This window comes from Heloderma suspectum, chromosome 14 (assembly GCF_057233095.1).
Source record: "Heloderma suspectum isolate Gila_16-S chromosome 14, 16-S_ref, whole genome shotgun sequence".
Lineage (NCBI taxonomy): Eukaryota > Metazoa > Chordata > Lepidosauria > Squamata > Helodermatidae > Heloderma > Heloderma suspectum.
In genome coordinates, this window is record NC_139471.1 from 18,864,279 (window position 1) to 18,880,907 (window position 16,629).

The 16,629-nt window shown below is 45.2% G+C and overlaps 1 protein-coding gene across 1 annotated transcript in view; it reads right to left on the reverse strand.

Moving 5' to 3' along the window:
* Positions 1–1,036: 1,036 nt before the first annotated feature.
* The window catches only part of CDK5RAP2 (CDK5 regulatory subunit associated protein 2), a 146,294-nt gene continuing 130,701 nt past the window's right edge, over positions 1,037–16,629 (reverse strand). The window contains 9 exon segments of the mRNA XM_084820774.1: positions 1,037–1,120; positions 1,122–1,375; positions 2,691–2,694; positions 3,379–3,620; positions 6,454–6,534; positions 8,861–9,109; positions 12,010–12,131; positions 13,779–13,968; positions 16,322–16,438. Of these exon segments, the coding sequence (XP_084676900.1) occupies positions 1,052–1,120; positions 1,122–1,375; positions 2,691–2,694; positions 3,379–3,620; positions 6,454–6,534; positions 8,861–9,109; positions 12,010–12,131; positions 13,779–13,968; positions 16,322–16,438 (1,328 nt within the window). The 3' untranslated portion in view covers positions 1,037–1,051.

Sequence of the window (16,629 nt, forward strand, 5' to 3'; positions counted from 1 at the left end):
GGGAAATGGCTACATAGCAGACAGGAAGACTTGTAATTATGTGCAGTTGCGCAAGAGCAGCAATAAAAAAATACAGCAACATTTCCGCACATTTCAAGATCCCCCAAAATAAAAAATTGTGCAAATTACACTTTGCGCAAATGGCAGAACCTGGTTTTAAAAAGTGCAATTTGGAGCCATTAAAAAAGGGATTTTTTTCCTGGAATTTGAAAAAAAAAGCCCGATGCAGTCTGCCCCCACTTAAACAGAACAGATTTCCCACCACTGCACATCCCTAACCATCCATAATTTTCTCTCTCTCTATTCGTCTGAGCCATCGTGGCTTTCTTTGCTGAGATTTAAACAGGGCTAACGAGGACGGTGCAAGTCCTCTTCCCCTTACAGTGACCAAAAGAAAGCTTTCTTGTGTGCAGTTCCAGCTGTGTGTGTGTGTGTGTATATATATATATATATATAATAAAACAACGGTCTGCTTTTGATTTCATACAATCACTGCCTACCTGAAGCGAGTAAGCAGCACTGTGGACAACTTTCATGGGCAGGGAGACTCTCCAAAGAAGCTTCAGGAGCCGTGCGGCTTCGTCCAGGTTACGCTGGATGGCACAGATGGTTGCAGAAAGCCTGCTCTGAAGTGCTTGGTGTGGAACCTGCGTTGTAGAAGTTGAAGGAGGAGGAGAAAGAGAAAGAGTTTTCTATTTTATCCTTAAAAGATTACGAAAACGTAAGCTTTAATTAATGGCATGGATCCAATTTGCTAGGAATTCCAGTTTCAGGTTGATGAGCAAGAGTATTGTGTGCCAGGCAAACTAATTTATTAGGTTAAAAAGGCAGCTGAATTATGCATTATTCAAGAAGGGGGTGGTGGAGGGAACAGGGACAGAGTCCAATCAATACCAGTAATTAATAATGGGTCACATTTACTACACTTGCCGTGGCACTCGGAAAATACTTTTCCTTTCCCTCTTTGCATTTCATGGCGTGCTATTTGAAAGTCAAATGACTCCCGACATTAATTTAGGCAATATAGATGTTTCTCCCTTAGCAGACCCTTTTAAACTACTCCATTTAATGGGAAGCTAACTATTGGGGGCCAATGCAAAATATTTTCTTCCAGAGACAGATGAGGAAACAAATGGAAGGAGCTGCCAGGATGAGGAATAGGAGGGATGAAAAGAGATAAAACATTGAGTGGAACTAGAGGAGATTGAAGAGGGCCGAAGGTGGGAGGCAGAGCCAGGGCGGGGGCGAGGAGACTTGCTCTTACAGGAACCAGAAGCTTGAACCACATATGGAGCAATGGAAGCGGTGGACTGCAAATGGAAACGTTTCTCTGAATAGTCTGCGCCACAGGGTCTGTTTTTTCTTTTGCCGCCCCAGAGACAACATCAGGTCCTGCCTTCTGAGATCTTTTCCCCTGGAGATGCCACAGATAGAACATGGGGCCTTCTTTACATGACGATGGGGCTGTCCTGGGACTGCAGAGCTGAAGGCATGCACACTCTGGCCCCATCCATCAGGCAGAGGACTAAGGGCTACCGGTGTGTGTGTGTATCAATATCAATATAATTTCAAGTTATTGTAAGCTGCCCTGAGGATCATCGACTGAAAGGTGGGATGGACATCTTCTAAAGACAAGAAAAAAGGGCTGGATGTGCCCAATCTCATCTGATCTCGGAAGCTAAGCAGGGCCAGCCCTGGTTAGTACATGGATGGGAGACTGCCTGGGAATCAGGCTTCCTGCATTGACCAGGGGGTTGGACTCGTGGTCTTGGAGGCCCCTTCCAACCCTATGATTCTATGACATCGAGCAAAGGGCTGGATGCACCCAATCTCATCTGATCTCGGAAGCTAAGCAGGGTCAGCCCTGGTTTGTACTTGGATGGGAGACTGCCTGGGAATCAGGCTTCCTGCACTGAGCAGGGGGTTGGACTCGATGGTCTTGTAGGCCCCTTCTAACTCTTATGATTCTAAAGATGCAATCCTATGTATACCATTGGGCGGCAGCCTTTCCTGGTTAGGTAGCTGACTTATACTACAGCAGACCACCGAGGTCCGTATATTCCAGTTGTTCCTCTGACTAGCAGCAGCGCCTCCCAAATCACAGGCATGGATTTTTCCCAGCTCTTCCAGCTGAGATCCTTTAGCTGTGGTGCTAAGAGTCTGGACCTGGGGCCTCCTGCAAGCGTAATGGGCCCTCCCCAGTGGCAAGTATTAACTTCTATAGGGGAAAATGTAAAGAAAAATTCCTAGACACTGTTGGGGTGGCAGTTATACCTTGGTGGCTCCAATTTCTTGGGGTGGGGGGAAGAGGAAAGATTTTTTTGCTCTTCAGTCCCTGCCAGATCAGCTTCTAGTGTTCATTTCTGATCTTCTAAATCCCCAAGCCCCCATGATGTGTTTTCACCCGCCACCGTGTCTACGTGGCGAATACTTCTCCTGAATACACAGGGAAGAATCTGAGATTCTCTGCACCCTGGAGATCGATCCAAAATGTTGAGAATTAGGATGGGGGACATCTTGGATCTAGCCATGCGCAGCTGCATTTAGCTGAGGTTCTCGCCATGAAGTGGTGAAGCATAACAAGATTTAATTTTGTAAACCACGCAGAGAGCTTTGGCTACTGGGTGGAATAAAAATGAAATGAAATAAATAAATACATAATAAACAAGATCACGTCTGAGTGACTTTACCCAGCTGAAAAAGAGAATCAAGAGACAAGACCAGATTTTCAAAGACCTGCCAAGGGGAAGCTTCTCTCCTACACTTGTGAGGGAGAGTTCACCGTATCAGTTTAACATCCACATTATCCACACTGTTATGATTAAAATCCTGCCAGTCGCCCAAGGTGGTAAGAGGTTATGAGCCACAAAGCCAGTGAGCGGGCTGCCAAAACCACATGGCGAATGTAACGTGACACCTTTTTTTGAGGCATCCCGGATCTTTATCCGTCAGTTGCTAGCCCCTGTTCCAAGAGCTTAAATATACATTTAAGGACACCGGTGATTTCGTCTAAAAACAGAGGAAGTATACTTGCTTTTTAAAAAAGAACAATTGTGTTGCCTCACAAATACATGCAGATTTAATTGCTTAACCAACTAAAAATCACAGGATTAATCGACTAAGGTTTCTTTTAATTTTCCTAATGTTCTCTCTCCCCGTATGGATAGCATAAAGGAGAGACTGGGTACCTTAGAGATTGCTGACACTCAGTGTCTGTTTGTTCACTTCACCAGCGCTCTCTCCCGTTCTAGTCTTAAGTCAATGCCTTAGCAACTGCTCTCAATTGATTTTGGCCAATCAGCTCAGTCCTCTCCCTTTCTTCAGCAGTCCATTCCTCCCCAAATTATGGAAGAATCCCTCTCAGCCCGTGCCATTTACCATCACTCCAGGCTCCTGATGTCCTGCATCTTTCAGAGGAAGCTGGAGTTCCGACAACAGTTTCCGCCCTTCGGAGATCTGCTTCCGTAAAGAGTTGTAGTCTTCAATCAAGCCGAGGATGTGTCGGCCATTTTTGTCTGCCCACATGCAGTGACCGGGAACGGGACAAGGGTCGCGGGACTTGCTAGCTGCGGAGCTCCCTTGGGACGAGCTCTCCACATTGTCCAAAGCTAGCTCTGAATCTGAGGAACGGGAGCAGAACGATCAGCCACCCTCAACAAGTCTAAGCCACATGGACATGTGGACTTCAGCCCTTCCCACATCTTTATGTGGCTTCTCCGGCCTGATGACTCCCAACCCCCATACTTTTTCACCTCTTCCTTCCTACCCACCGAGTACAGTCTCTTATTCTCCTAGAACTGATAGGCTTAGGACCGCAATACCAGATGCAGCACCTCTCCCAATGTGAACCTACCCATATGCTACAAAGGTTGTCACAGAGAGGAAGGCCAAGATCTCTTCTCGATCATCCCAGAATGCAGGCAACGGAATAATGGGCTCCAGTGACAAGAAGCCAGATTCCGGCTGAACATCAGGAAAAACGTCCTGAATGTTAGAGCAATACGACAATGGGACCCATTCCCTAGGAAGCTGGGGGGGCAACCCCATGCTGGAGGCATTCAGGATGACGCTGGACAGCCATCTGTCAGGGATGCTCTGACTTCAGTTTCTGCATTGAGCATGGGGTTGGACTCAACGGTCTTATAGGCCCCTTCCAACCCTACTATTCTATGATTCTATGATTCTACACTCAGCAGCTAAGGTCGTCCTCCAGGTGCCTCCTCTGAGGAAGGCTCGGAAGGCAGCAACAAGGGAGAGGGCATTCTTGGTGGTCCCCCTCCCCCATTATGGAACAATCTCCTCAACAAGGCCCTCCTGACACCAACATCTTTTTGGCACCAACCCTTCTCTTTTCTCAGGCATTTGGCAGCAAATGACAAGTTTTAATCAGGTCTTAGATTTGTCTTATGGTTAGGGTTGATTGCTCAAAGCTGTACTAGATGTATTTTGCCTCTGAAGTACTCTTTTTGTGTGTTTTATATCAATGATTTTTAATCTTTGTAAACCGCCCAGAGAGCTTCGGCTATGGGGCAGTATAGAAATGTAAATAACAACAACAACAACAACAACTCCTCTCTTTTTCTCTTAGCTTCCTTGTTATCTCCACACAGGACTTTATATATTAATATCAGGATCAGTGCAACACCCTGAGGGTCGTTTGAGGGTTCCCTGGAGCTCCCCTTGTCTCCCAATCTCCCCCAAGAATGAATAGGACAAGATTTTACTCCACACTGGATTAGCCTTGCCCCAGCTGGTTCTCTCTAGATGTGTTGGATTACAACCTCCATCATCCCCAATGGCTGTGCTGGCTGGGGACAATGGGATGGGACCTGTCGTCCGACACAGCTGGAGAGTGCCAGGTCGGAGAAGGCTGAGCTAGATGTTCTTCTTATCCCCCCCAATTTTTTTGTCTGCCTGTCAGGCGGCTCAATATGACAAAAGGAGGGCGAAACTGTGTCAGTGTGTCCCCTAAATAAATAACTAGCCCAGTAGAAATCCCCAGTGACCCACATGGGGAAGACTTCCGAGACTTGAGTTGGAATAAAATTAAAGGTTTCTGGGAAGCCGGCATTTTCTGTCAGGTGACGGACTAGTATGCCAGGAAGCTACTTTGAAACTCCAGCAGTAGCTGAAGAGGGTTTTTTGAAATTTATTTTGCAGTGTATTCGTTCCACATACCCTTTCCCCACTCACCGTAACCTCCTTTCATGCACCACATTTAGAAATACTGAAATATTGCAGAGTTGAAATGGTGAGGAACTGAGGTGAGGCGATCAATTTGGAGGGGCCCTGCTCCCCTCTATTTCGTCTGACACACCTGGCAGGGTGGTGGGTTGGGAGTGGCACTGCTGGGGCTTCCCAGGAGTCAAGGCCCGAAAGCCGCCTGCTCATGGCTCGGAGCAGCCGGGACCAGTGCCCTGGTGCTCATAGGAAACTGCCCCAAACCAATTCACTGGGGTCCATCTATCTCGGTACCGTCTATACCAGAGGGGAGCTGGCAACAGAAACATCGCTGATTGGCTGCTGAAATCAGCAGCAAACCACTAAGGAAGCCTAAAGCAGCCAAATCTCATTTGTTGCAAGGTTCATTCATTTTAGGCTGCTGTAGCAGCTTGCCACCGAAAATTGGTCGCAAGCTGTTGTTGTTGGTTTTGGCACCCTGCGGAGTGTGGCCCGTGGGGCATGGCAGCGGGACACAAATGGCCTCTAGACTCCCCCCCACCCCGAAGTTGCCCTCCCTTCGTTTACACTGACTGGCAGTGGCTTCTCACAGGTCTTTCCCTGGAGATACCTGGGACCTTCTAAATGCAAAGCAGGGGCTCTATCACTAACCTACGGCCCCTCCTGCAAAAAGAGGAAAAGTGGAAGCTCAGTCAGCCCGGCTTGCCTGGACTCAAGATGCCAACTGACTGAGTGGACAACCTGTGTTCGTGATCTCACATCAGTGGCTGTCTGTGCTCAGATACCACGGCCCTTTGGGGATTCTACTCACCTGCCTTTAACTGGTTGGGAAATCAAGCCTTTGATGGAGCCAGACCCTCGGTGTGAAGTTTGCTCCCTCCAGAGATTAGACTTTGTTCCTTCCTCCTTGGCTTTAAAAAAGCATCAGGAGAAGGCTATTCTGTTTGTCAGGTGCTGGGGGGATGCTCTCTGATTTTTTTCTCTCCTTCCCCTTTCTACAACGGTCTTTCATGAAACATTCCTGGATCATTTCTACACCAAACACTCCAAATGCCATTAGACATATTCATGGGGGACAAGGTTATCAATGGCAACGAGGTATGATGGCTCTATGGAACCCCAGGGTTTAGTGGCAGCATGTGGGACTGGAGGGACGTCTTCTTATTTTTCCTAATTGTTTGCATTATCATCACAGCTCAAATCATCAGCACTTCGTGTACAAGGTGCGTTCACAAGTAAACACATTCCCAGCCTTGGTGTCCATTACAGTACCTGCTTTCAGTGGTGCTACGTAGCATCCATACTTCTGTTGCAGTTCAAGGACATTGCTGTCCGCAGAGGGGAACTTAAACTCTAGTTATCGAAAGAGGAGCAGAGGGTCAGTAAGCAAGTCGTGTCACTGCTGTGTGCATTCCACACTTCCACAATATTGTTGCAAACACCCAAAAAGTAATTATCTGACACAGGACAACCTTGACTACCCCTGATTTCCATTTTTTTAAAAACCATTGTTTTAAAGGAAGTGACTAGCCTTCATGGGCTAAGGAGAAAAGGTTGAAAACATATGGGCAAATTCTCCTGAATTGTCAGACATGTGAGGTAGTCCAAGGCTGGGATCTGAAGCAGTAGTACAGAGTAGGTCTCACTAAAATCAGTGGAACTTCTGCGTAAAGTCATGCTGTAACTAGCACTTCTCCTGAGAGGGATAGTGAAATGGTGCCCTGTATAACTCCTAGCAGCCCAGCCCACAGAGCTCTTGCTTAAAATTCCCTTTACGAGAAGAAAAGCAAAAGAATGAACGCCGGGCGCATGCCAGCCATAGCTAGTCGATTTAAACCCCATTGATTTCCATGGGAGTGTTAAGATATGCTTAAAACCCGCCCGCTGAAATCTATGGTTCTGCAAGGGGCTTAACTGTGGCTGGATTGTGCCCAGTGCAATTAAACATTCCCGATCTTTCAAGGCAAGACAACCTTATTGAAACAGCTATGTTGCAGTGGAATTGGATAATGAACTGATCAGTAAAGAGGCACGGAAACATATTGATCAACAGGGCTTTCCAAAAGGGCAGTCAGCTCCTTTGTGAAATGACCCAGTGATAAAAGAGATTTTCCTTATTAGTTTAACCCTCTGATTGATTTGTAGCCTGCTTTTCCCTCCAAAAGGAGGCCCAAAGTGGCTAACAACATCATACCAAAAACAAATATAATCGTTTCAAAAGGCAACCAAACAATATGAAAAATGACCTGACAATTTTTTTTAAATGCTGCAATAAACCAATGCTATGCTGGTCCTCTCCAAAGTCTATAGAGTCATGCCGAAATATACATTAAATTAAATTGGCGACTTTTCGAACCAACCATGGTTTGCAACACATGCACATACACAAATAAAATAAAATCTAGTTATCAGACTTGGGAATGTCCTATTTTACCTAGCAATGGAAACAGAAGTTGTCCCATAAAACTCAGATTTGCAATAAATTCAAAACTTCACAGCTCTCAAAACAGATGAACCAACTTTTGTATATATTAGCACAGTGTGCCTTCTCTACTTTTGCTTCAGCTCGACTCAACAAGGTCAAAAGTACAAGATTAAGGCAGCCAACAGAACTGCAATATTTGTTCTGTAGCCTTCTGAGCTAAGGGGCATTCATTATGTTATATGCTTTGGATGTTCCCTTACAATTTGGATTTGCATGGCATCCGGACACTTTGGTCTCCCCTTAAGCTTTAAATTGCTAGAGCCCTTTATTTAACAGCAATGCAAATGGAGAGAGAAAAATATGCCTCTAGGGCAACAAAATTTATTCTGCTGATTTATTCACAGACCATCCAAAGCACATATTGATCGTTCTCGAGTAACGCGTGGCCGCCTGTGGCAAATGCTTGTGCATTAAATAAACCATTCAGGTAAGCAAAAGTGTACAGAAACTTAATGCAACAGTTTTGCCATCAGAGTTACGGACTGAAAACTGCCCCCCCCCCCCAATACACACACACGCTTCTTTAAGCAAAAGCAGCTAACGGTTGAAGGTTTCTGAGATAAAAACCAGTAAGCTGTCTTGAAATGCTAAATTGCCAGTTAGATTAGTGATGTGCGAGCCCCGCCCTGTAAAGCTCGCCACCAAATCCGATTGGGCTTTTCCTGGATTTTGTGAACGCACAAAATGGGTGAAGTGTGGCTTGCCCTCCTCTGCCAGTCCAGCCCTCACCCTGCTGCCTCCTGCAGGCAGAAAAAGCCTTACTTTGGGGAAGGGGGAAAAGGTAAAAGCAGAGAAGGGAGAGCTTGCAGCATACAAGAGAGCTTCCACAAGGCCTCCCCTTAACTAGAAACACCACCAGGGATGGTTGTGGTGGATCGGGCAGGGGGGAGGGCTGGTTTGGAAGGTTGGAAAGTGATGGAGGCATGGTGTCATCCCCATTACGAATCGGGCCCAGCTTAAAGGGGGCTGGAGCTGATTCAAAATGGATCTGACTTTTCAAGCGAGTGGAATCAAAGTCTCGCACCATTTTCAAAGTCTTACATCATCTCTAGGTTAGATTGGTGGGCAACCCCCCCTCCCCACTCCAACACAGCCTACAGATGTGCTCAGTTCAATGTATGCTTCTGATGGATTGTACCTGAGGAGAGCTCTTCAAACCAAAACACACACATCTGACTGTGTAGCAAGCCATACCATTTATCCCAGTGAAATGCTGCGATTCTGGTTTGAAAAGGTAGCTGATGTTCACACTAGACCCCGAGCTGCCTCTCTCTCTCTTTCCTCTTGAAAGCTGCTCTTCTAGATTTTCATGCAATATCTTGTTTGCCTTGATGCTTCTTTCAAGCTGTGTTCTCAAGTTCTGTATTTCAGTCAATAGTTCATGTAAGTCAATTGGGTGATTTTGATCTTTCCAGCATTCCTCTGATCTGTCTCGGCTGTGATCTGGGGGGGGGGGGGAGAGGGTAATTACCATTGCTAACAATTAAAATAGCCATTATTAAAATGCTGAATGAGTGCATTTGAGTCAGATATTAAGAGCTAAGTACAAACAGTAGGTAGATAATGATTTAATGGGAGAAAACACACACACACACACAATCCTCCAGTCTTAATTGCTGCTACCCTCCAAAGATTTAATAAGAGCCAAAAATTATCTTTCATTTTGTCCATAAAAGCTAATGTTGCATACCCAGGACAAAATTATGTATATTAAGAGACTGGAATGAAAAAAGATTTATAAATTCTGAAGGGCATTTGGAAGCATGGCTTGAAAAAGAAAAGAAAAGATATGAAAAAATATATATATCAGGACCAATGAATGGATGATATAATTACAAGAAAATCACAGTGATCAGGGGGCTGGGTAGCAAACAGATCCTGAAAATGAAGGCAGTTTCTTCACTGGAAGCCTGGATATCATCTAATCGTGGAAACCAGGAACCACAAATGTTCTTAACTTGGCAGCAAGATGGTAGTTTATGGTGTCATGTGCAGATAAGTCATATCTGTGGTTGGGATGCGGAGTATTATTTTCTGAGCAAATCTTTCTCTCATAGCACTGATCATGTTACCACCAACAACACCCACTTAATTCTCTCCCTCGGCTCTAAATCCATCAGTGTGGATAACAGAACAGCCCTGGGCTTGGATTTAGAAATCTAGGTCCTGTTCCCACTCAGCCGTGAATCTTGCTGGGTGGTTGGACAAATCTCTCTCTTTCAGTGCGACCTACAAATCAAGCCACATTTACAGCTGTAAAATGAATATTCCAAGCTTTTCCTAAGCATCTGGGCTTCCTTAAGAAATATGCTGGAGGCAACACAGGCCAAATGGCAGTGTTTGAAATACGGTGAAGGAACACAACTGTCCTCCATTTCTGGTCTTTAGATTGGTTGTAGGGTATTACAGGGTTAAAACTTTTTGTGTGTGCTAGTCAGTTTCAGCCAAAGGGCTAATCCTTTAAAGGTCAAACGTTCAGTTAGAATACAAAGGTCGGGGGATTTTGCTCAAGGGGCAGGAGATTATAAAGTTCAACAGATGGTCAAAGGAAGAGAGAGAGAAGTTTTAACTCAGGAAACAGAAGCTCAATTTTCAGAAGCGAACAAGAAACTGTCCTCCAGACTGGAGTTGGGGAGAGAAAAAAACTAATTTTAGAAGACAAAAGCAAAGGGCAGAAAGAGAGAGAGAGAGAGAGAGGGAGAGAGAGAGAGAGAGAGAGAGAGAGAGAGAGAGAACAAGGAAAGAAGGCCAGGGTCCTAGAGGAAAGAAAGAGCTAGAGGTCCTGAAACAGGAGAACTGACTGAGAGAACTGGACCAATGGTAGTAACATACTGCTTGGCTAACAGACATAGATAAAATGGGATCAAAGTCTAGTTACGTTAGCTGAATGCATTTATCCTTGGCCATTTTTATTACCCTGTTGCTCATATGATTTCGGGGTGGGGGTGCATGAGTGCACATGCGTGTATCCATATTGACATTTTTTCTACAATAAAATTTCCCTTCTGTGTTTGTAAGTCTGATGGCAGGGCGTGTCTCTCATTTTTTTCAATCAATGTGAACCAATTTGGGAGACAATAATTGTTTGAAAAGCAGGATAAAGCTTGAGCAAATAAATAAATGAATGGTGTAATTAAAACATTGTGGGATGGGGTTTACCTATCCCATGTCTCATAGCCAACACGCACACCATCTAAAGTACATACCTGAGGTTTAAGGAGTGTTAAGGCTGGTTTGGGGGTGGCACCAGAAGCCACAGGAAGGAAACAACAAAAACGGAGTGTGGGCATACTGTTTTGCCCATTTCCCCTTCCACTCACGGAACAGGGCATTGCTGGTCCATGACATCTACACGGCTTACTCAAATGAATATTAAAAGCCCAAATGGCCTTTCCTGCTCATCTCCTGTTCTATCATTTGTTCCCCAAACAATTTGGATGCTGTTTCCCCAGCAACCTTGGGATTAATTTAACCCAATTTGTTGACTTCTGCTGGCAAACTTAAAGGACCTACTTTAGAAGGTTGTTGCAAGAGGACCTACGCACCCCCCCAGTCCAACACACACACACGCACACACACACTTTCATCCTCCCTCTTTCCTTCTCCCTGTCTTCCAGTGGTACACTCACTCAAATTACTAACAGCGGAATGCAGCAATATTGTACCACAAGCATTTTACCAGCAGAAGTTAAGTCATCTGCAGCCTTAAGAGGGGGTTGGGGGTGGGGGGAAGAGGAGGACCAGCACATGTATGCCCCAGACAAGTGGCTATTTATAAAACTCTTTAAGCAATCGTGGTTGAGCTCAAATGGTTTTTGCCAGACATGCCCTTCACAGTGGTTGCATCTCATTTTGTTGCACCCCTAGATCTGGCCTCCTACACTGACCGGGCCTTCCCATGAGATCCTGTCCCTCCAACCTGATACCTACATTACTGGTGCATCACGGAAGGGAAACATCAGGGCACAGCAAATGCACCCCTCCCATCATGTAAAAATCAACTTTGCAATGAATCAATGGGTGATAAGGCAGCTGACTGGGCATGGTCAGTTTCCCTGTGTTCCCAGGAAGCGCTAATCGAATATCAGGAGAAGGTGGTACAGGAATGGAGAAAGCGGGCACAGCAGACATCAGAATGTGGGAAATGGCATGTCTGGTTCTCCCTTGGGAGAAGCCATTTCCACATTAATAATAGTCATACAGAAGCGCTGCTTGGCTAAATTTGAGATCCGGTTAGTATTCACAAGCTTTCTCAGCAGGCACTTGGGAAAAGCTTGTATCCTGCACCCAGACAGGATGGCCGCCAAGACAAAGACAAAGGACAAGGTCACATCGTTTCATACCTTTTTGACTGCTGATGGTTTCGTCTAGCTTTTCATATACTTTGAGCTCCAGTCGCAGCGAGTGTAGCAATCTGCCATTCTCTGACAGCTGATGCTGTTTGGTGTCCAGCTCCACTTGCAACCTGCGACATCCCAATTGAGCTGGTCAGTAGGGATTTGAACAGTGGCACCATGAACTGGTGACCTGACTGCACCAACACCCGTCTCATTATCATGAAAAGCCAACAATGCCTCAGGAAGGAAAATCTAGGATTAGAGGACTGGAAGGGACCAGGTCATAAACTTACAACTCCTGCCTAAAAGGAGGATCTTTGATGTTATCAGCCGTGCACAGATAAACTCAAATCGTCCAGATCGCAGAGGAACTCAAAGAGAAGCAGCTAACCTGGACCACGTCAAGGTGCCTACAGAGCAAACAGCTGCAGCAGCTCGAGAAACCCATCACAGGGAAAGGCTGAAATCCTCCAGAGTCACTAAGGCGAGAATTTCTTCCCAATTATAATTTGTTTTTTAAATTTCCATCCTGCAACATTCAGCCTACACAGAGGGAGGGAGGGAGGGAGGGGGTAAACAGTAGCCAAAGGAGACAGACAGAGGGCCAAACGAGATGCTACCTGAAAATATGGGTTTTTAAACTCCGACTGTCACTTTTTTTTAATGGAAAAGCAGTTTTCCAAAAGGGACAGAAATGGGGGCAGGGGGGAGGGAGGGGAAAGAAGAGGGCAATTTAAACCTTTTCCCACCTGCTCAACCCGACCCCACCCCCGTGCTTCTTCTCTCCCTTTGCAGGGCTCCAAACGTATCTGCAAGGTAACTCCACTGGGGGTACTTAGAGGGATTTGGGGAGCACGAAATGGTGATTGGGATAACGGAGTTAAGTACATACACACAGCTCTAATTACCCCCTCCTGAAGCTGATTTTACATCAATAAAGTGTGCACAACACCTACTTTGGTCCTATCTGTGAAGCCAAATCCACTCCACTGAAGCACCTCAAACACCTTTGCATTCTTGGGATGTAAGTCCACACCACTGTCATGACTCAGGGTTCCAAATCTCCCTCCTCAGGAGGAGAAGCTTGATACAAACCTCTCAGACCAAGAAGAGGATGTGGCCTCAGAGGCGCCCCTCTCACCTCAGAGCCCTCAGCCCCAGAAGCCCTTGGAACCAGCCCCCCAGCTTCCGCAGGAGGTCACATTGTCATCTCCGGTTTCCAAGGACTCTGATTCCGAAACCACCACATCGCAGTTGCTCTCCATGCTGTCACAGGCAAAGGCTTCAAAATCAAGCACAGTCCCTTTAAGGGAGAAGGCCTCGTGCAGTATACGGGAGGGACTAGCAGCTTCCAGGAAGCCCAAATCCTATTTAAGGCTCACTCTGAATCTGCTAGTTGTTGGAGAAACATACAGACAAGCTTGTCTGGCTGCCAGCCCCAGCACCAGTATGAGTTCTCTGTGGTGCTGTCCTATTCCCATTTCTGCCTCCCTGGGAAACCTGACTTACTCCAAACCCTGATCCATAGTGGAACTCTGTAACCCAGGAACTCTGTAACCCCAACGACACTAAGCCCTTGCCACGACAGAGGCAGAACGGAACATCAACAGGACCTGTGGCCTGAAACACGGCAGCCACCCAATATATCCTGTCTCTAATGCTGATGCCCAGGGATAAGGAGGGTAACCTCACAATCGTGTGTGTGTGTGTGTGTGTGTACACATGCCTGGTTTTACAAAGACAGGGTTAATGTTAAACAATGACAGGATTAATACCTATTTAATTCGTTTCTAACGTTGTAAACTTCGTGCGTCAGGCACCTGTTTTCATCCTCTTGTTTCCCAACTCGCTTTTGCAGTTTCTCATTTTCCTTCCCAAGCCGCTCACAGTCCTTCTGGAGGTGCTGGACAGCAAGATCCTTCTTGGAGAGGGATTCGCGCAACTTTTCGTTTTCCTTCTGCTTGTCTGCAAGGAGATGACGCTCAAGTCCTTTATAATGCCCACAATCTACCTTAAGCAAAACTGCACGGGGAATTCAAGATTTATTTTTTAACATTAAAACACACACACACACACACGGGAAGTAATAACCAAAATGAGATGCTCATCTGACGTTTACGATTTTACCACCACAATTTTCTTCTGCAGAGCTGGAAGGGAAAAGTTATTTAAAAGAAAGATAAACACTTAACCCCTACACTACCTCAAATCTAGAAGAGGTTTTATGGTAAGGAAAGAATAGTGATTTTTTTTCTCCGTTTTCCATATTACCTCTAAAATACACATTTTTTCTATATGAATCTCCCAAAAATATGCAATATTGTATGCATTTGGGGGGCCAAGAACTGCACTGTACAGTTTGGAGAAATGCGCAATCCGAAGAATAACTGAATTCGGGCTTTCCTGCCCAGGAAGTGTGAAATAAGCCGACTGGCTGAAACGTGCAGACCAAATGAAATTCTCCAGCATCTCTACTTGGATGTCACCCAATGAAACTTGGTGGCAGTAGACTCGGACAAACAAGAGAAAATGCTTCTTCTCACAACTTGTCATTAATTCATGGAATTCGCTGCCGCAAGATGTTATGAAGGAGGCTATTGGCCTTGATGGGGGATCAGATAAAATGATGAAGGAAAGATGTACTGACAGCTAGGAGCCATGAGAGCAAAACAGAACCTCCAGGTTCAGAGGCAGTTCACCTCTGAATACCAATTGCTGGGGAGTGGCTTGTAAGCTTCCCAGAAGCATCTGGCCATATTTTATTTACATTTTAATTGGAGGGGACAAGGGAGAATATAATTGGAGGGCAATGGGGAAAAATACTTTCATTAAATAAAGAAATTTGCCTCTCCACAGTGGGAACCAGGCTGCTGAAAGAGATGGACTTTGTACTGATCCAGTTCTTAAGGTGCCTTGTCGCCTGTCAAACACTCTCTCTGTTGCTATATGACGGGGGGGGGTGTGTGTGATTATCCTCAGATTCCAGCCGGGATATGTCTTTAAATGACAAATAGGCAAAGGAGGGCTCTGGGTAAAACTAATAAGTCAGCTGGGGAGAGCAGCACAAGACCTTGTGGACCAACACCAGTTTCTTGTGTCACTCAGACTATCCTACATGCTATACTCACCCTGTGGGAGACACTGTGAATACCATCCCCCCAATGCTGTGAAACAACCCATGCCTGAAGCTGTAATATTTAAAGTGCTGGTTTTGACCTTTAAAGCCTTAAATGGTTTGGGACTAAGCTATGTGAAGGACCTCCTTCACCCATATGAGCCTGCCCACACTTTACGATCAGAAAGAGAGGCCCTTCTCATTTGCCCACCCATGAGAGCAGTCAGGTGGGTGACCACACGTGAGAGGGCCTTCTCTGCAGTGGCCCCACACCTTTGGAACAAGATGCCATTGGAGGCCCACCATGCTCTGTCATCACAGGCTTTTAAGAAGGTATTAAATATTTATTATTTTGCTACAGCCTTCTTTTGATATGACTGCTTTTATTGCTGCTGTTGGTGGTTTTATTGTCAGCTTTTATTGCTATTTTACTGTGTTTATGTTTTTATCATTTTTGATGTTTTTATGTATTTTATTGCTGTGAGCCACCTTGGGAGGGCTTCTGCCCTGAAAGGCGGCTAAGAAATTCTTTACATAGATAAAAAATAATATCTACACTGGGCATTCGTGGCAGTCACTGGGAGTGGCTGAATGGTAGAAGCATGTCATGCGATCTGTTGCTTTCCTTTGTACAGTACAATTCACTGTGTATGTGGAGGCAGTTGGCAGGAGCCTCTGGGTTGGATCCAGACTTAGTCACGCTTAGAGTAGAACCACTGAGAGTAAGCTCCATGGTGGGAAACACGATGCTGGAATAGACAAATAGACTTTATCCAGCAGGGTTTTTCTTATCTCCCGAAGGTGTCTTGTAACACATCCAACACTAATATGGCCCTAGTCTCTCTACAACAGGTTTTATTTGTGGCTTGATTTTTTTATTATTTTATTCAGACTGCTAGGTGCCTTTGGGAGGGTCTATTGTAGATATACATACTGTAATAAAGAAATTAATAAAACAATGAGAACTAGTAACCCGCTTTTGTTATTTTAAAGTAGTGTTTTCAAGAATCTGTTGAATACAGCAGATGCTATTAGCAGCCAAACCGTAAACTAGCATCTATGAAATATTCCCTCGCAAGTGTGATGTCAAGAACATAAACGAAAATATTGTCCTACCATTTTCTGCCTTCAAATAACAAAAAAATGATAGCCCTCTCACTCTTTTTTTTATCCTTCCCTTTCACATCCAGTTTCTTATCTTACCTCGAGATCCTTTTGCCAGCATTACATTCAGAGCCTGATTTTGCTTCCTCAGGAAATGAATTTCAGAAGTCAGAGAATTATGTTGCTCTGAGCCACGGATACAAACACTTGCAGAACCTATAAATATATACATAAAAATGATTTATGAGCCATCTCTAGGTCAGTAAAGATTAAACTTTTCCAGACAAGAACAATTTAAACAATGCAGGGAGGGGGAAAATAGACACGCTGCGAAAGCTATTTATCCCCTATATATTCTGAAGGTTATCACCGCTACAGAGCAAAAGGTAATTCAGGTGGACTCGGAG